General features: G+C 39.0%; 1 protein-coding gene across 8 annotated transcripts in view; it reads left to right on the forward strand.

The window, feature by feature from the left end:
* Window positions 1-25639, forward strand: part of DPY19L3 (dpy-19 like C-mannosyltransferase 3) — a 72176-nt gene that overhangs the window by 33223 nt on the left and 13314 nt on the right. For 5 of the 8 annotated variants that reach the window (XM_078063007.1, XM_078063005.1, XM_078063006.1 and 2 more), the window contains 10 exons: window positions 1672-1795; window positions 2341-2475; window positions 10968-11099; window positions 12447-12548; window positions 14473-14546; window positions 14725-14883; window positions 17759-17881; window positions 18222-18333; window positions 19161-19217; window positions 23126-23208. In XM_078063007.1, coding sequence (XP_077919133.1) covers window positions 1672-1795; window positions 2341-2475; window positions 10968-11099; window positions 12447-12548; window positions 14473-14546; window positions 14725-14883; window positions 17759-17881; window positions 18222-18333; window positions 19161-19217; window positions 23126-23208 — 1101 coding nt within the window. The remainder of the gene's footprint in view (window positions 1-1671; window positions 1796-2340; window positions 2476-10967; window positions 11100-12446; window positions 12549-14472; window positions 14547-14724; window positions 14884-17758; window positions 17882-18221; window positions 18334-19160; window positions 19218-23125; window positions 23209-25639) is intronic. The other 3 variants (XM_078063010.1, XM_078063009.1, XM_078063011.1) reach the window with 3 other exon arrangements.

Here is a 25639-nt window from a genome sequence, read left to right on the forward strand (position 1 = left end):
AATAGTATCCTTACTGTCAACCTTGATAGGGTTGTGTTTGGCTCATAATTAGCAAAGCATAAAGCACTGTACAAATGTAAGGAGGTTCTTACATTATTTAGTTAATATTATTCTAAATACTAGAGTATGAAATAGCATTTTTTAAAAAGATTTTATTGATTTATTTGAGGGAGGGACCGAGCATGAGAGGGGGGAAGGGCAGAGGGAGAAGGAGAAGCAGACTCCCCGCTGAGCAAGGAGCCCAACATGGGGCTTGACCCCAGAACCCCGGGATCATGACCTGAGCCAAAGGCAGACGTTTAACCAACTGAGCCACCCAGGCACCCTGAAATAACATTTTTTGAAAAACATAGTCAAGATACATTGAATTATTGCTTGACCTACAGTAGCAACACCAGTATTCAGTAGGAGTCTTAAAACTTCAGCGCCAAGTTCTAATATTGATTTTATTTTATAATCCTAAGCAAATTACTTTGTATTATAACCTTATTGAGTGCTACTTTATGCTAACCACTTTAAAAATGCTTTATATATATTCTTTTAACAATCCTATAGTATAGATATTATGACGGTTTTAGAGATGATGAGTTTTTTTTAATAAAAGATTTTATTTATTTGAGAGAGAATGAACATCAACAGCAGGGAGGGGCAGAGGGAGAGGGAGAAGCAGGCTTCCCGCTGAGCAGGGAGCCCACTGAGGGGCTCCATCCCAGGACCCTGAGGTCATGACCTGAGCCAAAGACAGATGCTTAACCAATTGAGCCACCCAGGCGCCCCAGAGAGAGGAAATTAAAGCTTAAAAGTTAAGTTTTATATATATATATATATATATATATATATATATATATATATGTATGTATTATGTATATATATACACATACACACATACATACACACATATTACTTAAAAAGTAAAGGTGTGTGTATATATATATAAAGTCATACACACACACACACACACACACACACACACGGCCCCAGCTTAGTCTCCATCAGAATTCAAACACAGAGTATGAAAGCGCTATTATGCTACCTCTTAACATTTTAACATAGTATTCTTGCTAAGAGTAAATGAAAGTCAAATCTGTTGTTCTACAAGAGGAAAGAGAAGACATTTATTGAACGCCTAGTCTGTGTGGGGATGCTTCTTGGTGCTGGGTGTACAAAGGTGAGAACTTAGCTGTACTTACCATCTGATGGTTCACATTCCAGAGGGACAAGAAGCTTTTACAAATTATTTTTTTTTGGTATAATATTTATACAAATTATTATTACAAATTATTCCAATGACAAAGATTCAGATCTAAGCACCAAAGAAATAGAGGGAGAAATCGACACGTTGCCAGTTTGCACTGATAACTTTGAGGGAAATAAAAGTTGGAGGCAGTTAGGCATGAGTGCGTTGTCCTGGGTTTTGGAGTCAACCTACCATGGCTTGGAGGCCAGTTCTACCCCTTAGCTAGCTGCATACCTGTGGACAGAGTCCTTAAATTTTCTCAAAGCAACTTGATGGTACAGGGATGATAACAGTAAGGACAAATCATTATTGTTGAGAACTGATAACCAGAATCTTAAGTATATTTAATGTCCTACATCTTTCACTGTAGGAGATCTTTTCAGGTAATTATAGTAAAAATTATTCCTGTGGCCGTTTGTGTTTTCTCTGTGCAGAATAGATACCACAAGAGTTGAGTTTACCATCCCGCTGAGGGAGAATTGGGCTCTGCCATTCTTTGCAATTCAGATAGCAGCAATCACATATTTCCTGCGACCAAACTTACAGCCTTTTTCTGAGGTAAGTTTTGGTAATATTTTATATATTTTTTAATTATTCAGTTTTGTTGAAGAAGCTTCAGAAAATGTGATGTGCATGGTGTCCCATCGAGTGTGTGAATAGTTCTCATTCTATGACCAGTTTTTGAACTTGAGTTAAATTAAGTTTTCCCTTTCTGAGCCCTTTCCTACTTTGCAAAGAAAATGTTTTCATTTTTGATGTTAAAAATGTACCCTACATTATCTGCCCTCAAATAGTTGCAGCAAGCCCACACACAATTTCTGCGAAACTGTCAGAATCCTTAAGCCATTGCCCTTGAGATGTGACATGGTGCATTATCTCCTCCATAATACTGTGGAGTACACATACCTTATGTGAATATTTATATGCCCAGTGTCACTTTAGGATATTTAGAGCTTAAATAACAAATGCAAGGGTTTTCAGAGCCACAGTTTATGGTTTCTCTATTTGGTTTATGGAGATACTGGCTGCTCTTGAGAGAACTTGTCGGCAGGGCCCTTTATTACTAGAGACATGGAAATTACACAAAGGTTTTCTTTTTACAGAGGCTGACACTTCTTGCCATTTTCATATCAACTTTTCTCTTTAGTCTGACATGGCAATTTAATCAATTTATGATGCTGATGCAAGCATTAGTGCTGTTCACACTGGACTCTTTGGACATGTTGCCGGCGGTGAAGGTAAGCTTCGCTCTCTTCTCTCCCTCGAGGTAGCCGCCGTTTAGCGGTTTAGATGACAGAACGGTTCAAAATGTGCACATGCTTAACAATCAAGTCCAAGCTGCTTCTGAGTTCTAACATAAATACGCTGTGGTCGATTGCGGTTGAGTAATCTGTGCAGCCTAGTTTGACCATCTTAACTTTTATTCTGTTTATCCTCCAGTAAAAGATGGATTTATCTGGAGCACAGATGTCTAGATCAGTTGTCCTTTACAGAGATGACTTAAATTTTAAAATATAAGATAGCTAAAATGTTTTATTATGTAGTGCCTTTGTCCCCCAAGGAGATCAGTGGGTATACAACACCTTTTTCATGGTAACATTGATCAGGTATGAGGCGGGACTCCCCATTGCCTGACCAAAGGCCACACATGGGACAGGGCCTTTTTTTTTTTTTTAAGATTTTATTTATTTGACAGCGCGCATGGGCGCACAAGCAGGGGGAGCGGCAGGCAAAGGGAGAGGGACAAGCAGGCTCCACTGAGCAGAGAGCCTGACATGGTACTCGATCCCAGGACCCCGGGATCATGACCTGAGCCAAGGGCAACTGCTTAACCGACTGAGCCACCCAGGCGCCCCCTATGGGACAGCGCCATTTTAAGGAAGCCGTTGCTTGTCTCATGGTGTGTGACAACCATGTGTGCTGCTATCATTTCATGGCAAGGGGTTTTTCACATGCAGAAATGTGTTTTAATGTATTGTGGATGTTGTAAAAACTCTTCATTGTTACTATTCTAAAGTAACTTAAGTATTTCCCAGTATCATAAAATATTCTAATTCTAAGGCAGCAAGACTGTAATACAGAAGAGTCGCATTCATTCATTCCGTGTCAAAAGAGATGCAGCAATCTTTAGAGAATGGCTGAATCTGAATTAGGAAACCTTAAGATCCGCCGGCAAGTACGCGTTGTCCATCTGCCAGTCAGTGGAGAGGCACGACAGAGACTCACCACCTGTATGAGACATCGTGTGTGTGCTATGGTGGGAAGTAAAGATGTGGACAGTTAGAACAACGAGATGTCCGTATGTCTAGAGAGGTTAATTGTAGTAACAGGAAGCGCTAGAAGTCTAAGAAGGTTCGTTGTAGGCTAAAAAGGTTTCACAGAAGTGGGAGGCTCAAGCTGGGCCACAAATGAGAAGATGGAGTGCTGGGGGCATCAGGATATGAAGGTAAAATACAGGAAGGAAAGCAAGTAGAGCAGAGGAAAGTGTGTGTTGTGTGTGTGTGTGTGTGTGTAGGGTATATATATGATATTTGATAATGGTATTGGAGCTCCAGGTGCCTCAGAAAGTCTTGTGTACAAATGAAGCAGAGTCTCTTTATATTTGCTTTTCCTGTTTTGTAACCTCTTTGGACTTTGATCATGGTGACGTGTAAGCTTCGGGGAAGGGATGCCTGGATGCCTTTGCATTTCTCCACGGCCTGCTCTCTGGAGCCGGTTGGTCTCCCTTTCTCTCTTTGTATGTAATAGCACGTTTCCCCCCTTTCTAGCAAGTACTTTCAAAAGAACTCTATACGTTGTCACATAAAAAATAAATACATTGAGCCATTTTGAAAACAACTATATAAAATTTTTCTACAGTGTAATTTCACAGAAAAGCCTAGATATGTGTTTTCCCTTTCACTGACACTCTCACCTCTAGAGATTTAGCCTAAGGAAATAATCAAGCATGTTCATTTTAGTTATACTTGTAATAAGAAGAAGCTAGCTGGAAAAAACCTAAGTCAATAGCAATAGGGTGTTGTTAAATAAATATGGTATATCAATGTAACAGTATTATATAACCATTATTTTTCCTCTCTCTTTTTTAAAAGTAAAACACATATGGGGCACCTGCTTGGCTCTGTCGGTTAAGTGTCCAATTCTTGATTTCAGCTCAGGTCATAATCTCGGGGTCGTGGGATCAAGCCCAGCATTAGGCTCTGCCCTCAGCATGGAATCTGCTTGTCCTTCTCCCTCTGCTCCTCCCCCTGCTTGCACTCTCTCTCTCTCTCCCTATCTCTAAAATAAATAAATAAAATCTTTAAAAACATAAATAAAAATAGAAAAAAATAAAACACATATAGGGAAAGTGAGAAAAGTTTCCGAAAAGATATACATCAAAGTATTAGCAGTCAGCTGACTGTGATTGATGTGAATGATGTTCTTAAATTCCTTTTGTCCTTTAAATCTTTTGAATTTTTCTGTAATGAACATGTATTACTTTTTCTGTTTTCTTTTAAAATAAAAAACAAAAAAAAGATACTGTTGGCACACGCACCACAAAACTAAAGAATAATACAGGTAATTTATGTCATATTCAGTTCTACTTTGTTAAACTTTCATAGTTGAAACAATGTTAGTGGTGGTAGTGGTAAGTATCAAAATTTGAGGAGGAACAGTATAGTAATGAAAGAATCCTGAGTTGTAAAACCAAGCTGCTGCTATTGGGTATGAAAATAACTAGCTCTTTAAAGTGATTTAACTTCTTGGAGCCTTCGTATCTTCATAAATTGGAATCACTGACCTCTAATCATGTCAAATGGGAGAGTCAGAATAGTTGGTATAGAAAAAGGTAATGCAAATTCAGCGTCTGATGTGCTGACAAGAAGCAGTATCCTCTTCAGTACATTTCATCTTTTCCTGGGTAATGGAAAATCTCTTACCATCAAAAGCTCAAGTTTCACTCAAAAATATGTCTAGGCTTTTTAAATATAGAGCAGAATAGTAGATGGTATAAGGCATATACTTTGGCTCTGTTAAAGAATATGGAGGCTAATGAAGTTTTATTAACCCGTTGTGAAAACAGTAAGACACATGAATGATCACTACGTAAGAGGAAATTTTAGAGTACTCCATATGGTTCCAGACAAGATGGGGTGAATGCACTTCTCCCTGTTTCTCCTGCTTAGTACAACTAAAAGCCCTGGACAGTGTGTATAAAACTCACAGAAGAAGATTTCGAGTGGGGAAGAAACGAAAGCAGGCTGCTTAGAGCCCTGGCGCCTAGAGGAAGAACACGGCAGTGAGGCCCTTAGATTTTCTTTTTGCCCCGTATATCCCAGAGAAGGTGCTAGAAAAGTCAGCAACCAGGAAACACCAATGGACTCAGTCAGAAGCCCCAGGAAAAGCCAAAAGGACCAGGAAAAGGGAGGCAAGTTATCTCCAGCAAGAAAGAAAACATTCGGACATTAACTGCAGTACTTCGGACAAACAGCACAGAAAAAAACTGCAGTTTCACTCCCACCTCCATTGGCAGAGGGCTGGTGGGGAAGCCAGACTCCCACCCTCACCCAGCTCTACCAAGCTACTCACTTTCTGCCAGGGCCATGTCGGAAGTCTGCCATCTCCCGGAAGCATCAGTGAGGGCCACAGGGAGAACCTTCAGCCCTCATCCAGTGGTCATGAGCTAGCCCTTCCCCCTTCCTGACAGGATGGTGTCAGAAAAGATCAACAGGGAAGCCGGGGTTTTTACCACCGCTCAGAAGTAACAAGCCTCCCTCTCTCCCTTCACTCTCCCCCCTCCACACACACAGTCAATGAAGGCCGTGAGAAGAGCAATTTAACGAGGCATCCTTTCCCTTCTCAGCCAGAAGCCTTGTAAGGAGCCTAAACTTTCACCATCTCCCGGCAATGAGACACCCTTCTCCCCTGTCTCCCAAAAGTCAGTGGAGGTCAAGAGGAAAACCAGACATCTAACCCCATCTGGAAATAAAGAAGCAGCATCCTTCTTCCCCCACTGCCATAGCACTGGTACAGTGTCAGAGGAGGCCTGCTGACACAGAAATTTTGAAAAGATCCAGAGTCCCATAACGTAATACAATGCAATTGAAGATTACTTCTACTAAGAACCAGGAAAATCTTCTTGAGCGAAAAGAGACAATCAACAGATGCCAACACCAACACACAGAAGTTGGATTATCTGATGAGGAATTTAAAGCAGGCATTATAAAAATTTTTTCATTGAGCAATTACAGACACACTTGAAACAAATGAAAAATAGAAAAATGAGGAGCAAATGGAAATTTTAGAGCTGAAAAACTCCAATAATGACAATTAAAAACTCAATAGACGGGCTCAGCAGGAGAATGGAGTGGTCAGAAGAAAGAACCAGTGAACTTGAAGCTAGAACAAGTTAGAAATTACCTAATTTAAACAAGAGAAAATAGCCTGGAAAAAAAAGAACAGCACCTCGGGGACCTGTGGGACTATAAAAAAACTCTAATATTCTTGTGATCAGAATCCCCAAAGGAGAGAAAGAGCATGAGGCTGAAAAAAGTATTTGAAAAAGTGCTTTTCGAAGGAATGTTTGAAAACTTCCCAAATTTCACAAAAGATAGGAACTTATAGAATCCAGAAGCTGAGCTAATGTCAAACATCAGATCTACCACTGATAATCTAGGACTTTCTAATACACAGTACTGCTCAATTTTACATTCTGGCTGTTCACCAACAATATTTCTTATGAATCTAGGATATAATAACATTTATAAAAACTGTGCAATCTTGTTGTAACTTAAACTGTTCTCTTTTCTAGAATTATGCCTATTTGATATAAAAAGAACTGGCAACACCAAAAAACACCATAACTCAAAAAAGGCAGACAAAAAATTGTTTTATTTTTTTAAAATGTATTCATGAGTGATTTGTTATCCTTAAAGAGGTCCTACAAATCAGTAAGAAAAATATTTACACCCCAATAGGAAAGGGAGCAAAAAATACTTCCTAGAAGGAAAAGCATCAAAAAGAATAAAATACTTAGGTATAAATTGAACAAAAGAAGTGCTTATGCTTATACTCTGGAAACTACAAAACACTGAAAGTTTTAAAGACCTACATAAATTGGAAAGATATCCCATGTTTATGGATTGGAAGACTCACTATTGTTAAGATGGGAGTACTCCCTAAATTGTCGTACAGATTCAACACGATTCCTCTCAGAATCCCAGGTGCATGTTTTGCAGAAATTGACAAGCTGATCTTAAAATTCATGTGGAAACTCAAGGGACCCAGAATAGCTGAAACAATCATGAAAAAGAGGAATAAATTTGGAAGACTCCCACTTTGCAATTTCAGAACTTACTTCCAAGCTATAGTAATCAAGACAGTGTGATACTAGTAGAAGGATGGACATAAATCAATGGAATAAAATTGAGAGACCAGAAATAAATCTTCAGAAATAAACAGTCAATTTGATTTTCAACAAGGGTGCCAAGATAATTACGGGGAAAGAATAATCTTTCCAACAAATGGTGCTGGGATAACTAGATATCTACATGTGAAAGAATGAAGTTGGACTCCTCTCTCACCATACACAATAATTAACTCAAAATAGATCATAGACCTAGTTGTAAGAGCTAAAACTATAAAACATTAATTTTTTTTTAACTATAAAACATTTAGAAGACAGGAATAATTTTTTATGACCTTGGAGTAGGCCAAGCCTTTTTGTAAGAATCCAGCACCAAAAGACAAGTAACCAAAGAAAAAATAGATGAATTGGACTTCATCAAAATAGAAAACTTTTGTGCTTCAAAATAATACCATCAAAGTGAAAAGACAACTTACAAAATGGGAGAGGATATTTGCAAATCCTATATCTGATAAGGCAGTTCCAGAATATATAAAGAACTCTTACAACTCTTTCAACAATAAAATATGGGCAGAAGATTGGGTAGGCATGTCTCCAGAGAACATATGCAAATGTCCAACAAGCACATGAAAATATGCTCAGCCTCATTACTCATTAGGGAAACACAAATCAAAACCAAAATAAGATACCATTACCTTCCCCCTCCCAACTCAGATGGCTAAAATCTAAAAACAACAACAACAAAGACAGATGATAACAAATGCTGGCAAGGATATGAAGACGTTGGAACTCTCCTACATTGCTGGTGGGATTACAGGGTGGTGCAGCCATTTTGGAAAACAATTTAGCATCTCCTCATGTGTTAAACATAGTTACCATGTGATCCAGCATTCCACTGCCACATATATACCCATGAAACATGAAGACATATCCACATAAAAATTTGTACATGGATGTTTATAGCATCATGATTCATAACGGCCAGAAAGTGGAACCCACCCAAAATGCCCATGATTGGCGGGGTGTTGCGGAAATGATGAGGATGTCTTAAAATTAGATTCTGGTGATATTTGCACAACTCTATTAATACTAAAATTCATGAATTGTACACTTTAAATAGGTGAATTTTGTGCTATATGAATTATATCTCAATAAAGCTATTAAAAAAGAAAAGCTATTTCTTCATTAACCAGTAATTGTACTTTCAGGAAATCTATCCTAAGGAAATGCATTCCTTCATTCGTTCCTCCCATATTAATTGAGCCACACTGTTCTAGTGGGTGTTGTTTTAGGTGCTAGGGATACAACAATGAACAAGTTAAGGAGTGACAGTAGTCCCCACCCTCACCGCCCCCCACCTTATCCAAGTTTCAGTTCCGTGCAGTCAGCCACGGTGAGCAGCATAATCCACCTTCTGACATACGTTCAGTCGTGGCCTAACACTGTTACCACACCTCTAGCACTCACCATCCTTCGTTTTATTACTTAGCTATTTTACCACGTCCCACCATCACAAGAAGAAGGGTGAGTACAGTAGAAGATATTTTGAGGGAGACCACATTCACATAAATTTTGTACAGTATATGGTTATAAGTGTTCTGTTACTGGTTATCGTTGTTAACCTCTTACTGTGCCTCATTTATAAATGAAACTTTATCATAGGTATGTGTACTATGTACAGGGTTCAGTACTCTCCATGGTTGCAGGCATCCACTGGGGGTCTTGGAACATATCCCTGGCAGATAAGGTGAATGAGTGTAACCAGATACAATGATCTGAGGTTTTTTTTAAAAGGCTGTTCATGACATTAATTTTAATAATGATAAAAAGCTGGAAACAGTCCACTGGCAGACAAATTATGGCATATGGTAGAATGTTATATAGCTGTTTAAAATTAAGTTTTCACAGAATAGTCATTGATGTGAGAAAATGATACAATATAATGTGAAATAAGTAAAATGATACATGAAAAATCATACACCACTATGAAATCAATATTATTTCTGTAGGTAATGGTGTTGGATTTTGATTTTAGAGCCCACCTTTCTATCCATTATTTCTTTTTATGTGTTCCTGGATTTTCTAAATCTCCTACAATAAAATATTGTGTCTATAAAGATCCTAACATCCAAGTTTCTGTTAACACCAACCAAAAGCACTGAACCATTGCAGGGTGTGCCTTTAAATGCTTGATAGAGGTTTGTTTCCTTTGAGGTGAAGAAAACAAAACTAGGAGGGAAATCTGATTTGCTGCTGAATAAAAGCAGAATTTTTCATATGCCAATAAGAATATGGAATTGTCCAACTTAAAAGAGGAGACCAAGTATCAAGTCTTGGGGCGCCTGGGTGGCTCAGTCTGTTAGGCATCCAACTCTTGATTTGGGCTCAGGTCATGATCTCGGGGTCCTGGGATCGAGCCCCACCTCCGGCTCCACCCTCATCAGGGAGTCCGCTTGAGGATTCTCTCATTCCCTTTCCCCCGCCCACACACTCTCGCGTTCTCTCTCTCAAGTAAATATATAAATCTTTAAAAAGAAAAAAGAAGGTATTAACTCTTTATTAGAGACTGTCATTTTTTCTTCGTGGCATATTTTCTGTGTTCAAGTTGGTTGAGTTTTGCGTCTTTCAATATCAATCTGGCAACAGTTCTTCTACACCAAGAGCTGTCTTTAGTTAGTGCACATTATGTGCTAGGCATTTTAAAATATCACCGCATCCGGTCCTTAGGCCAGGCCATTATGGCAGCTCTGAAGAAGGTGTCATCATCCCTCTTCTACATGAACTGCGTCCAGCCCATTAAGGTCCCACAGCTGGTTTATGTCAGAATCGGGGCTGTAGCGGCAGGTGCTGTTCACTTCAGGGCTCGTGTTCTCGACCGCGGCACTGTGCCGCCTGCCTCAGGCTCACGAGGCGGAGAGTCAAAGGCCTCACTCCGGGAGCAGTTGTCTGTCTAATGGAATTCAGCACACACAGAAAATGAAGCAGTAAAGGACACAGGCCTGAAGTGCAGAACATTCAGAAATAACAGAAGATGAGAAAATACTGTAGACAGTAACTGTAAAAGAATTTAGAAGAAAATGGAAGGCTGCAGATCACATTTGCCCGTTTCCAGAATATATTTATGCCATTGTTTGCTTCCTGTGCTTCAGTTTTTCTGTTTGTTTCCTCCTTAATTAACGTTACAAAGTTTAAAGTGCTGTATATTTAAAAGGTAAACAGGATGTAAATGATTTCGTTTCGGGGACTTTTTTTTAGACTGAACTACTTGAAGCTAGGTGTGTTGTTTGTAACTCGAAATGTATCCAGCCAGTGACCAACATGTCAGCATGCAGTAGTCTCTGGATAAAACCCATTTCACCATCTGATCTTTGCTTGTTGCAGGCGACGTGGCTGTATGGCATCCAAATGACAGGTTTGCTCCTGGTCTGCATCCTTCAGTTTTTTAATTCTATGATTCTTGGATCATTGCTTATCAGTTTTAACCTTTCCGTATTAATTGCAAGAAAACTTCAGGTAGGACATTTTTGTGTCCTTAAAGCAAACTTTTTTTTTTTAAATTGTGCGGTTGGTTGGGCCTCGTTTTCATACAGCACACAAAGGAGGATGTCTGAGCAAATGCACACTGAAAAGCACTGAGGGCATTATTTAGGTGTTTTGTCGGGGGGAGTGGTTTACATGCATGGTATAGCATTTCTGTTTTCTAGCTTTCTGATGTGCCATCCCTTTGTTGTGACATGTTTCTTTTCTTAGAGAATTGGAATCTTAGTTCAGAGATTAGCCAGAGATGCTTATTTGAATGCCATTGATAGAAAGTTGAAATAAAAGAGCAAAAATCATTAACTTTTTTTGTGTGTGAATGAAGAGTAAGAAGAACCTGTGGCTTGGGGAGATATGTTTGCCACAGTGCCTTTCAAGTAGGTGGACGCCGTATTATTGATGTGTAGGAGCAATGCTCTTTACCTCAATGTTCCGTACCATGGTATTGATTTGTAAGTGAATTAAAATTAACTCAGAGTTTTGAGACTCCAATGACATATGTTTAGAACTATGGGGACATTTCCTAGAGTGTCACGTTTGAAAACACTGGCCTGATCTTTTGGCTTAATTCAATAATTCACATTTCTTAAAGTTACATGAGATTTAATTAAGAGTCCATTGTTTCTCTTCATATAGTGTCACAAAGCCTGTTTTCTTTCTCAAGAGCATATGAGAAACATTTCTCATAAACACTTTCATATCAAGAAGCTGTTTTACTTTCTGCTTTGGGAAGAATAAATCCTTTTTCTTTGGAGTGAGAGCTGTTGTGGACAAGCTGTCACAACGACTTTTAATTCATCCTTCTAACTTTACTTATAAACAAACATCATGCATATTGAACTCTTTAGATACTATATTTGATAATCTGTAAAGTTATCTAAGGGTTATAAGAAAACTATTACATATCAAAGAGCACAGTTTACCTTTTTTTATACTGATAGGTCTTTTATTTAATTGGGTTATGGCCATGTCTGTGCTACATTAATTAATGGATCAATGATCGCAAGATTTGTTCAGTCAGTGTATTCTGAGTACCTTCTGGCAGACTCCATACTCTGGTTGCAAAGGTCTGCAGAAAAAAAAAAAAGAAGAAACACTAGGACAGTTTTCTGATCTTATGAAACTTATTGTTAAGGAATTCATTTACTCTTATATTAGAAATTTACAAATATTAAGACATTGTAACCTCATAAAAATTAGGTTATATTTTCCACATATTTTTCTCTATGTTGCATGATCTAATGTTTTAAATCCTTAAGTAATCTCATCTTAAATGTTTATGAAGTAACTTAAGAATTAAAACTCAACTTTCTTAATTTCTAGAAAAATCTGAAGACTGGAAGCTTCTTTAATAGGCTTGGGAAACTATTGGTACATTTATTTGCAGTTTTATGTTTGACACTTTTTCTCAACAACGTTATTAAGGTAGGTTAATAAAATGACCTTTAATTTACATTACTACAGAATTACCAGGTTTACTTGTAACAAGCTCAGCTTTAACTTTGTTTCAGTAAGTTGTCTTCTTGATTTTTTAGTCACTGATTTCTGTTTACTCTTGTTAAAGATTTTTTTATCCATTTACTTGATAGAGGGAGCATGAGTGGAGGGGGGAGAAGCAGTTTCCTCATTGAGTGCAGAACCTGACATGGGGCTCGATCCCAGGACCCTGAGATCATGACCTGAGCCAAAGGCAGACGCTTAACTGACTGAGCCACCCAGGCACGCCTGTTTACTCTGTAATATGTTCTAACTTGAACTCACTTTTTGAGTTATTAAACTTTGTAAAAGCTCAACTTTAAAAGCATTAAATAAGTGTTTCTCTAAAGTTAAAAAATTCTACTTTTTAGAGAGCATTTTCTTATACTGTGGTACAAAAAAAAAAAGATGACATTATTTTTATTGGGTTAAGTTAAATAAACTGGCAGGGCACCTGGCTGGCTCAGTTGGTGGAGCATGTGACTTTTGGTCTCAGGGTTGTCAGTTGGAGCCCCACGTTGGGTGTGGAGATTACTTAGAAAAAAGAGATAAGTAAACTAACTTAACTATCAGAAGCACAGTGATTTATTAAGATGATTTTGCCCCTCCTAGAAGGCTGGTTTCAGGACAGGGGACATCTGCATGTACATGACAGACTCCTTCTCTTCCATAAGAGAATGGCAGTCCCTCTTCCTGTCTGTATGACTATCAAAGACTCACTCATCCAGCTGCATTAAACACTTCCACTCTGGGTCCTCGTCCCTATGTTCTTAAACCCCATAGAGTTCAGTACTTATCAAAAGCTTATTTGAGCTGAGCAATCAGCATTTCTGAAGGATTGGCTGAAAGATATGCAGTTCATCCATTCCCCCACTCTAGATGTTCAGTGATCTGTGCCTGGATTAAGTCAGTGGAGAGCTGCCTGCCTGGACCATTGATTCTTGACTTCCCGAAGAATAACATCTATTGAATTGTACTTGATGTTTTGCCAACTATGTACAATGAGAGGCGTTAGAAAAAATCTTCTTTGAGACTCCTGCTGTTTTTACTGTACCCATGGGGAAAATTTCTCTTGAGTCTCAGTTCTAGGAGTGTTAGGACCTCTTTTGAGCAACTGCTTTGTTTTAATCTTAGAACCTGTGCTTTTATCTCCCTCTGCATTTGCTAGTCGAATATGTAAGCCCAAATGTGTGGCTCATCTCTAGCGAATGTATTTTATGTACTGACCTCACTTCCCAGATTCATCTTCTTTTCTGTCTTCATTTTCCTTCTGACAGGATTTCTTCACCCATTTATGTTGGATGGATTTTTATAAGCCATATATTAAAAATAAAATGATGTGAATTATAATCATTAATGATGCGCACTGGCATTTGTCAGTTCCCCAGGAGGGCCACCACAGGGGTGTCGATTGTCTTTGTGTGGCTGAGTCTTCTATCAGTTGTGTCTGCAAACAGAAACCCCAAAGCCAGACAGGCCCTGTGGGCTCTGTATATGTGTGAGGTTTCAGATCATCATCTTACGGGTTTTCTGATCAAAAAATTTGTACTCCTACCGGGCTTCAGCCCTTTCCCTCTCACTGATACCAAAGAAGCTCATCTTTTATCTATTTTACATGTTGAACTTACATGTAAGATGGTTTGAAAAAATGATTCTGCTAAAAAAAAAAAAAAAAAGGAACAGAGGGAGCTTGAAAGTCCCCGTGTTAGAATTCTTCAGTTCTAACACTCTTGAGAATATTTGCTAATTTTATAAACCCATGTGCACACAATCCTATGAAACCGGACAGTGAATATATGTATTCAATGGGAAGTTATCAGGAAAGCACGCATAAGGCACTAATAACAACTTTCATTTTCTCCCTCCCTGATAGAAACTTCTTAATCTGAAGTCAGACGAACACATATTTAAATTTCTGAAGGCAAAATTTGGGTTTGGAGCAACAAGGTATGACTGAATCTAAAATTTATGTTTGCTTTTTTATATTAAATCAGCAGGGACTTTAAAACTTAAGTTATCATTATGCCTTCAACTATTAATTCCAGGTTCATTTTGAGGAAAAATTTGTGGTTTACTTATCTTGTACTGAATTTAATACTTTGCTTTCTTTTCATTTGTTCCCTAGAGATTTTGATGCAAATCTGTATCTGTGTGAAGAAGCGTTTGGCCTCTTACCTTTTAATACATTCGGAAGGCTTTCAGATACTCTCCTTTTTTATGCTTACGTATTTGTTCTGTCCATCACAGTGATGGCAGCCTTAGCGGTCGCCTTCCATAATCTCAGGTATGGCATGTTTCAGAAACCTGTCCTATGCTTTAATGAACTTGTTCTGTGTTGCAGAAAAACTACACAGTTGAAATTCAGAATGTCAGACACAGACAGGGTAGCTCAAAGGGGGATCGTAACCTGATTAGAAGGGATCCCACACTCAGTAGTTAAGGATCAACCAGCTAAGAGACAGCAAAAAGCAGGCAAGGCAGTAAAGACTGGTCTGGGAACAAGGTCCCCTTTGAGCCAGCTCTGCACTGCCCTTATTATGGAATGGGGATACTCAGAGGACTTAACTCTGCAGGGTTTTGTGGGGAATAAATAAGTTAAAACAATAGTACTTAGAATGCTGCCTCACTCCTAGAACATTTTGTAGATTTTAGCTGTCATTAGCTGGTATTATTACTGACTCATAGTCTCTATTTTGTTCTCATTATTAGTTTCCTGTTGTTTTTCTACCTTTCATCTAGCTGCCTTTTTTATTGCTCCTAAAATATCAAGAGTTAACTATTTTTTGTTTTGTTGCATCTTGCTATAAGGGGCTTATAAAGTTGGAGTGGACCATAACTATTAGCATCCGCCAAAGTCTTCAGTAATAATTGACTATGTCTAAAAAACTTAATGTGTCTACTAATCTGCTAAAAGAAAGAGTGAGGGAGTATAAAGACTTTTTTAAAGCTTGTAGAATACCGACCTACAAAGCTGTTGGAGTTTTTTGAATTTACTATCCATGTTCAATTGAAAGAAAATTAAGTGTAAGAAATTGAAGCTACTGTCATTTGTGAAAACTTAATGAAGCTCAGAAGGAAGCCCTTTTCTCTGTAGTTATCTTGCCAATTAAGGTGCTGGTGAGCTGTGATTCGCAGCCACCAGAGAGCTGTGCTGGGAAAGGGCATTAAAATGAGTCCAGATCAGTTGAGATGCTTTATGATTATTAAGAGTGAAGCCACATTGAACCGTGAAAATATTTCATTGACTATAAACTATTTTAGTATCTTTCAGAAGTGTTCTTAGCCCGATACCTAGCCCAAGATAAAGTTTAGCCCTGTGAAAATAGATGGAAATTATTCTAGACAGTGTAATTTAATATTATTCCAGACACGCCAAGTGTCGACAGGACTCTAGACTGCATGCAAAGCAGGAAGTTCAGTTGGCCTGCAGTATTTTGTGAAAATGTCTGCCGTGCTCAGTGTGAATCTGTGAGCCATCTCTGCAAGCTGACTTGATGTATGAGCGTAGGTAAAGATTTTAGAGCATCCTCATCTACCAGGTAGGGGTATTAGAACCTTACTAAAAGAAAAACATTACATTAATTAAAGTAATACAAGAATTATAGTATCTTAATATTAAATAACTTTTAAGTAATTTGAAGGATATTTTATCAATGCCAAGTATTTGAAGTATTTCTACCAGTTTAGTACTGGGAAGGATGATACTATTATGTTTACACAACACATCTGCATTAGTGTAAAGGATAGGACTCCGAGGGGATTAACTCATGGGCTCTGTATTCACGGGATTGATTAAGAGCTTTCCAGCTTGGCCAGGGAGATGGGGAGAGGTGTTGCAGAATTCTCTCAGGTACCAAGGGGAGATGAGAACATATGTTCTCCTTGTCTGCAGCAATCTTTTAGTATAAGCAACGTAGAAGCCAGAGTTTGGGTTGTAACAGATAAGATCTAAGTAAAGATTATTACCAGTGGTGAAAATTACCCTGCAATATCAGCTTGATTCTCATGTGAATCTAGGGTGGTGAAAGGATTTCTAGGAAAGAAGAGTTCTTTAGTTATATGGAAGCATCATACATACCCAGGTCTGTTGGATTTTATGAAGGATAAGTGGGGCCTTATAAAGGTATTGTTTTGATCTTAACCTGGCAGCCCTTCCTGCTGTTTCCTTATCCCCTTGACAACAAATGGTGCAACATCCGAACCCACTCACCCATCTCAGCGTCTCTAAAGTTCAGACAACAGGATAGGACAGTATGCGCTTACCCGGTGTGATGCAGTTTAGAGTACAGCATATCTATGCCCCATGCAGTGTTCTTGCCAGAATAAATGAACTTGACTCTAATAATTAACCTCGAGATCTAATTACAAGTTTATAAGGAGCATGGGAATAGAGAAATGTATTCAGTACCACCACAAGGAGACAATCAGCCAAATCCAGAAGGTGGGAGTAGTTACAGGACAAATGATACACTTCCTTCGACCAATAAACGGCCTCCAAGTGGAGGATACTTGTACTGATTGAAAATAATTTAAGAGATGTTGATGAAATGCATTGTGAAAGCTGTGGGTCCTAATTCAAAGAAACCACCTGAAAAAAGCAATGGCATTAACGGAAAATAGAATATGAATTTGGCGTTACATGATAAGGAATTATTGTTCATTTTATGGGTGTAATTATTTGAATGTAGCCATATTTGATTAAAAAAATCATGTCAGGCATCTTTAATGAGGTATTGGTTGGTTAAAATGTGATCATTTGTTCATAAGGGAACTGAATTCCACGTTTATGGATTCATTTTTATTTTTTCTTATTTGTAAAAACTTGTAAAATCCTAGTAACTCATGAAATATCTTTAAAGATATCTTGCAATTTAAGTGATTCCAAAAGAATTTTTTTCTATTGTAATTTAAAGGGTGGAAGCATTCTAAATTTTTACTTAAAATGAAATTTGTTAAATTTTAGTTATTAATGCATTATGTTATATAACAGTTTTATCCTCACGAATTCAGAATTGATTAATGCTGATTCATTTTATCTTAGAGCAGTAACACATTTCTAAATACATGAAGGCATAAGTTTCTGGTATCCTTAAAAAAGATTTAACTAACTTAAAATGATGTATCTAGCTTCTATTTTGTATGTGTGCTGTTTTATTCAGTGATTCTACAAGGCAGCAATCCACGGGTCAATTGGGAAAGTGCACGATCATCCTGAAACCAGAAACTGCCTACAACCTAATACATACCATTCTGTTTGGATTCTTGGCATTGAGTACAATGAGGTATTTTGTCTTACCTGTTTGCTTGATTTTTTTATTCGACCACTCTTTACCCGACATATTTTAGCAATGCAACTTGGAAACTAACAGTCCTCTTCATTGATAATTATGGGTCCCATAAAAATGCCCTTGTTTACTATCTTCTCCAGTACAAAATATTATGAGTAACCAGTTTATTCCTAATTACCAACATTCCTCCATTTTTACTTCTATGATTTTCTCAAAAGGCAATGAAATGCATAGCTAACCCTTGGTGGATGGCTCAGATTTCCCTCCCACAGATAGCACAGCTGAGTCACACCGCGGGTGTGTCCGCCGCTGGCACGGGTCTCTGTTCTTACAGAATGAAGTACCTCTGGACGTCGCACATGTGTGTGTTCGCGTCGTTTGGCTTGTGCAGCCCTGAGATATGGGAGTTACTCCTGAAGTCGATCCATCTGTATAACCCAAAGAGGGTCAGTGCTGTCCTTTGCCATTCCACTCTTACTGTTACGAGTTTGAGGATCTTTTTCATACCAGTTACTGTTGTTTTCAGTAGTTGCCTGTTCATTGGTCTGATGAAATGGAGACTAAAATTTGAAGCTGAAAATAGAATAACTGACACATTATGATTTTTTTTAATTTTAGAGAGAGAGCGAGCGCGAGCAAGGGAAGGGGGGAGGGGCGGAGGGAGAGAATCTTAAGCAGGCTCCATGCCCAGCACGGAGCCTGATGCGGGGCTCGAGCTCACAGCCTGAGATCATGACCTGAGCCGAAATCAAGAATCCAGCGCTTAACCAACCGAGCCGCCCAGGTGCCCCGACACATTATGATTTTATAAGGAGTTATTTTTTAAATAAATTTATTCTTTATTTTTTAAATCCTTTGTTTTTTCCCAGACCATAAGTTAGATATGCTCATTATACTGAATTTGGAAGTATTGTAAGCATACAAGGAAAAATTAAAAATCACCAGTAATTCCATTATCCAGAGTTATCACTATTATTATTATAAATTGTACTTAGAACAAATATTAGTAAGTGTATGGTTATGATTAATAGCCTATAAATGCAGTTTTGAGTTGTTCTCCCTTATAAATTCACAAGGTGGCAATATGGTAGAAGCTATGAGTATCTCATGAGTGATTGGGACCCTTACATTGACGTAGTTGTTGGGCAAATTGGAGACTCACGCTCCATTAAAGTACATTTCTATTGTTTTAAGAAGAAAAAAGTCATGTGTTTACAAAGCAAAACTGTAAGGCAAAAATACCTGTGATCTAAATAATGTCTTTCTTATATAGATATGTATAATGCGATACTCAGTACCGATATTAATACTGCTGTATCTGTGCTATAAGGTAAGACTGATTTTCCTCATTCTTGCCATCATTAATTTAGCAGAATAATTGCTTTGACTCAGTGTACTCTGTATGTTATTGGCAAATAGAATGGTTTGCAGAGGTTACAAACATCTCCTTCGCTTCTCATGAAGGCACTTGGCATTGATGGGAAAACTGATCTGTTTCCCAAATAGTATTTAACAAGTAAAAACAACTACAGTTTAATTTTTCTAATTAATTTTGGTTCTGACTTACTATTCAGCTGATGCAAATTCGGAAAATAAAGATGTTTTCAGACCTATATTGAGGTGAATAAAGTAGAAAAATAATTTTCTGCTGTTACCTGCCTTATAGAGAGAGATCCTAAAACACATCTTACTTTAACCTACGTATTTTATTAGACGGTTAAAATCATCTTTGTAAGAGGCTGCGTATATGTAAATATGTACAGTCCCAGATTAGCCTCATTAGCTGTCCTTCAGTTTCAATAGGAAATCATGAAATTCTTCAGATTCTCAGTTGACTAATTTCTGAAATAGCTTTAACTGTGTTCAGTTCTGAGAATCCTCGGTAAGAGACAGGGAGTCACCAGTCAGGCTATTTGGTGACTTTTGTCCCATCTTTGAGATTTAGAGGCTTGAATCGATACCTGGGCAGGAAGCCCAGACTATGCTATCCAATTGAGCTTTTACCCTCTTTTTTAAAAATCTGACATTTTTTTTTTAACTTTAGATTTTTTTCCTTCAAGTTTGGTTTTATGTTAGAACAATAGATTTCCTACTCTACTGTGTATAGCCCCTCATTTGGGCGGGGGGCTCCAGGGAAGAGGGGGCTCACCCACGGAGAGGATCAGCTAGAGCAGCTCAGCTTTTGGTTTTATTTGCTTATACTTTCATGTAAGATTTTATCTGAAGCCAAAGGTTTTAGGCTAAAAATCATGTTTGCTAATCACTATATTGGATGATTCTACTGTAAATATTTCAGAAAATTACGCTCTATCATGTTCCTGTCTATCAAAGCATCTACTGTGGCAGGCAGAGCACTGGGCTAACTCAGATACTGGAAAACAGAAATAGGTTATTTCTTCCCCCCCGCCTCTGGGAATTTTATTGCTCTAATTTAAATAAATGAAACTTCTTTAAAACCTCTGGAAAGCAACAACTAAAGATTATAAACAGAGTGTATGTTTAAAAATGAATGAGGTACCTTAACCTCTCCACATTGGTTCTGAATGATAAAACACCCTCCTCAAAGAAAAGACTGAGCTCATCATGCTTCTTGTCTCTCACTAAGGACGGACGCACACTATCAGTCTTTTTTCCACAGTCTCTCTGTGCGTAGGCTGAGTGCTTAGGTCTCAGCTATGTATTTGGAATTTTATTGATTTTTTTACAGCTATTTGAGGACTTAAATCTCTTGTTCTTGGTAAAATTGAGCAAGGAGAGTATAGAAGAAATAAACTGAGCTATACAGCACTGGTTCCCAGAGTGTGGTCCCCAGAGAAGCAGCATAGCATCACTTGGGAACTTGTTAGAAATACAGATGTTTGGGTCCCACTCCAGACCAGACCTACTGAATCAGAACCTCTGGGAGTGGAGTCCAGAAATGTGTGTTTTCCTCGGCCCTCTAGGTGGGGCTAATGCATAGAACTCGGCTTCTCGGCAGAGGGCTTGACATTCTGGGCTAGATTATTCTTTGTCATAGGGGGCTGTCCTGTGTGTTGTAGGATGTTTAGCAACATCCCTACTCTCTACCCCCTGGGTGCCAACAGCACCTCCCTCCAGTCTTGACCATCAAAAATCTCCAGACATTGGGAAACATCCCCTTGGGGGTGGGGCAAAATCCCTCCACGCACCCCTCTTGAAAAACATTACTATTAAAAACAAAAAACAAAAACAGTTATAGCACCAAAACCATCATTTTACGAAATCTAAGTAGACATTCTTTGAATAAGAGAGTTAGTAACTCGGAAGACTCCCTCCTAAGATTGGCCTGGCATCAGCATTGCCCTTCCCAGTACAAGAAACCCCAATGCATCCAGCTTTCACAGTACAAAACAGTCTAGATAGTCCAGCCTCTCAAAATGTAAAATCACAAAGACAATTAAGATGTTATGTATAGTAAGAAGTACCGTGAAACTGAGGCTGTTTTCCAGCTATTGAACAGATTTACCTGTAAGTAAAATGAACTCCTGTATTTCAAAGCCTGATTTTGAGTTTTATGGAGCAATTGTAATGAGGATTTCCAATTTTCTTGTTGATAGTAGCAATTTTGCTGTATGTCTCTTTAAGACAATCCTGTTTAAAAGGGAAAAGCATGTACTTCACTCTAAAATCAGGAGCTTAATAAAATTACTACTCTCGTGTTGATTAACTTACTGGCATTGCTGAAATCTCACATCATTTAGAAACAGCAGTTAGTTAATCCAACACTTATTTTCACGTTGTTTAAGAAGTTTATCACAAGATGGTGTTACAAGATTTGAACATTTTCAGAATTAACAACAGCATCTTCTAAGCTAGAAAAATATCTAATATCCATTGAATTCATAGATTTCAACATATGTTTTATACCAAAAGAATGAGGACATATCATTAAAAAGTTGGCATTCTATTGATTATCCAAGTTAGTAGGGATAATTGAAATATTACACAGGTTATCACTGAGTCCCTGTGATTACATCTCTTCTAAAACTCGGAGCCAGAAGTACTGATTTTCTATCACCAGCAGTTTTCCTGGTTCACGCACCCAGGGGACAAGAGGAGAATGAGTGCTAAAAATGGCCGAAGATGAGATGACAAGATAAGAAAGTGACAGGGCTGAAGCACAGCTACCAACGAGTCGGGCGCCGCTCTGGTTCCAGTTAGTGGTTCTGAAGTACAATTACTCCATTTTCCACATTAATGAAGCACAGACCCATTGGCAGTGGCCTTCTTCCAGCATAGGAATTCTGCTCTTCACCTTAGGGTGTATGTAGATGATCCAGGCTTCTTAGCCAATCATCATTGGATACAGCAGTGAACACGTAATTAATTGTTGAATTAAACAGGCAATTATGTTAGAAAAGCCGTGGACTCGGAGTGGGATGTTTACACTCTCTGCATCACCTTAACTAACTAAGTTGAGTAGGAGGCACCGGTGGCATAAACAGAATATTCAAATGCCCCAGATTTTCCTAGACAGTCCTACTTCCAAATACTCTTCTCTCCCATTGTACCTGCAGTTACATTAAAATACATCGAGGCATTTGTCCAGATTTCCAGTGCAGACGCTGTAATCACAGTGAAGAGGGGGCTGGATTTGGAGTCCGGTTTCAAGTGGTAGCTCTGTCCCTTTTGACCTGGTCAAGTCATCTCCCTGAGCAAGCGTCTCCTGACTAGTAAAATAAAAAGTGAACAGCAGTAGGGATGACGCCTTCTGTGTCCACTTTCTCCCTGGGTAACTGCGGGGATGAAGGAGGTTCTGCGTTCCAGAGCACGTTTGTAGCTCCACAACGGTGCTGTCTTGTGAGGGCACTTTCTGTCTTGAAGGGTAGATGGCGCGATGGAAGTCAGAGTTGCTGGTACCCTGTGAGCTTCCTCGTGGTTGCCATTCCCGATACCCAAATTAACGTTGGCCTAGATATTAACACCACATACGACAGCATTTTACTTTTCCTCAAATAAAAGCTCTTTTTTAAAAAGTTGACAACCCCTCTAGCCCTGAGCAGCTTTGGCTCAAGATAATTTGGGGGACTGGTCTCAGACGTTGGCTCGCTTAGGCCAGGAGGGCAGACTGTGGAGGTGAGGTCGTTCTGATACTGCTGTTGTCCTGTTGATCTAGCTCGCAAGTTCTATGCAGTTTCTCCTCTTTCGTTTGAATCTTAGTGATAGTTGTGGGCGCGGGGGTGGATTTTGTTTTTGTTTTTGTTTTGTTTTTAATTTCAGTTCTGGCCAGGAATGATGGATGAACTCTCCGAGTTGAGAGAATTCTATGATCCAGACACAGTGGAGCTGATGAACTGGATTAAGTAAGAGGATTTTTTTTAACCTTTAAAATGTAAAGTGCCTTTTAAGAGTCACTATAGACCTCATTTGGTGTTTTCTTTTTTCTGAATCTAATTGTAAAGATAACATTCATTTTCAAGTTTTTCTTTAAAACTCTGTATTTGGAAATAATTTCTTTCCATTCAAGAAATATTCTCTCTAACCACAATCTCATGAAGAAGGGAAACACCCCACAAAGAGAGGAAAACAGAGCTGGAGGATGTACTCCACGCCACTGACAGCTGTGGAAAGAAAGCTTTCTACTCTTGGCCAATTTCACCTTTATTGTTGCTTTCCTTTTAATACCATTCAGATTTTCTGTGACTGCTGACACATGGAAGTATTCTTTCCTTGTTAATCATGTAAAAATTACACTGGAAACCACAGTTAGAGTCCTACTAACTCCGTGCACATTTCATTTTAACGAAGTATATTGCCCAAGCCTAGGCCTAAAGGAAACTGAAAATACAAAGTCTTTTCTCTCGAACATCGTCGTGTTTAGCATTATATTGGTTCTTATTGTTGCCTGCGTTCTGTTGCTTTGCCTCAGCATCCGGCATCAGGATGAACTCTGTGTTCGTGAAACCGGCCTCCCACCAGCACACATAAACTTTTCTACCCAGAGCAGTATTCCTGTGCCCTGTACTACTGTATTTCCCTGCTTCATAACCAAAAAGCAGCAGTGTAATTATTCACATGTAAATACATGTCGCAAATCTTGTGTGACGTATTCCGAAGGCATCGGCTGAATCGTCTCCATCCCTTACTTAGGATTTTAGTAGCCATATTGGCACTTGCTCGTGACTAATGTTGACTAACCAGTATAGTTTGCACTGCTTGTGTATTAAGAGATGGTAAATGTTTGATAGCTTAGGTCTCTCGAGTGCAATACATGGGTTTTATAGAGATTTATGTCTAAAATATATATGTGGCTTTGGTCCCAATGTCGGACTGGCTTTGACTGGATGCAGGGAGTATAATTTTTCATCTATTTCCAGTGCTGAGATTACGAAGCAGGGCTTTGTCTTTATTTATTTATTTAACTTTAAATCATGGCAGACAATTATAGAGTAAATAATTCCTTCAGTATTTATTGTGTATGGGGAAAGAGGGTTATTCGTATAAAGAAAAGCTAATTACTTTTGCATTAACTGTAGTCAGCTGGAAATTTATGACATGTACATCTGAAGGTGAGGCTGATGTTTTCTGTTTTTAAAATTGCACTCCCAATTCGAATGATGCAGGGCACCCGCTCTCTGTCTGGTAGAATCCCGAAGCCGGCGGTTCTGGCAGATCTACCCAGATCATTGTTGTAAACATCCCACCTCCACTCCCCAGTCTTACGGGAATGACTTGTAACGTCAGTCAGCACGCATCCTGGCAGATCCCGGGTTTGGCAGTGTCGGCCTGGGTGTACTTACTGTAGAGCTTCTATTTCCGTGCTTGTCCTCACAGAAAGTTAAAGTTTCTGGTTCTGAAAAATTGTGGATGAGAGATTATATTCCAGGTGTAAAGAAGACAGTCTGTTAGTCTGTTATTTCTCTCATTTGGGAAAGCGATCTTTGTTCCTTACTTTCTCCTTTCATTAACAAGGTCCGCTCCCTGTATGGAGACATATTCTTTTTACTTTTTAAAAAATCCTCAGCAACTGGAAAGCTTTGTATTGTTCCAAAATGTTGGTTCCATTGTGATCTAATCCTGCTTGTTTTCCTCTTAAAATTCTTCAAATCCAAATTATTGTTTTTGCAAAAATAGCTGCTGGGCATGTTTGTGAAATAAGCTTAAGTGATGATGAATATATGCCAAAATAGGGTCTATTTAGACACAAAATTTATTTGTTTAAATCAACATTTAAATCGGCTCTGGTCTGTCACCTTCAATTCCAAACACAAGGGAATGTACTTAATATTCTTTTAACTCGCCTTGATTTCCTCTGTTTTGGAAACATAAACTCTGACCTTCAGCTTTCATTTTAGTACTTTGATCAGTCACGTGTGCCCATGACATGAGTAGGTAGGAGCTGGGCTGGAGACCAGGCTGCGGCCTAAGGATACATGGCGTGTGTCCGAAAGTCTGTTTGCAATTGTCCGAGGGCGCCCCCAGGCCTCCGCTGGGGACCCAGCCCTGTCAGTGAGGAACGCCTCCCTCTCCCGGCCTGGCCTGTTGCTGTCCTCAGCCAGCCACCGTGGCAATGCCATGGCCGTCCGCCAGCAGCACAGACGGGGGCGGGGAGTCACCCTCCATTAAGGATGGCTGCCCTTGAGGATGCGTCAGGATGAGAAGCAGTGACCTGCAGAAACTCTAGGGGAACCTCGAGTGACCCTCCATTATGGCACAGGGCACCTCCCGTGTGAAACGTTGAGAGGAAGCTTACCCGCCATGTCCCGGTCTCTGCTTCGTGTACTTAGCGCCGGC

Source organism: Halichoerus grypus, chromosome 15 (assembly GCF_964656455.1).
Source record: "Halichoerus grypus chromosome 15, mHalGry1.hap1.1, whole genome shotgun sequence".
Taxonomy (NCBI): domain Eukaryota; kingdom Metazoa; phylum Chordata; class Mammalia; order Carnivora; family Phocidae; genus Halichoerus; species Halichoerus grypus.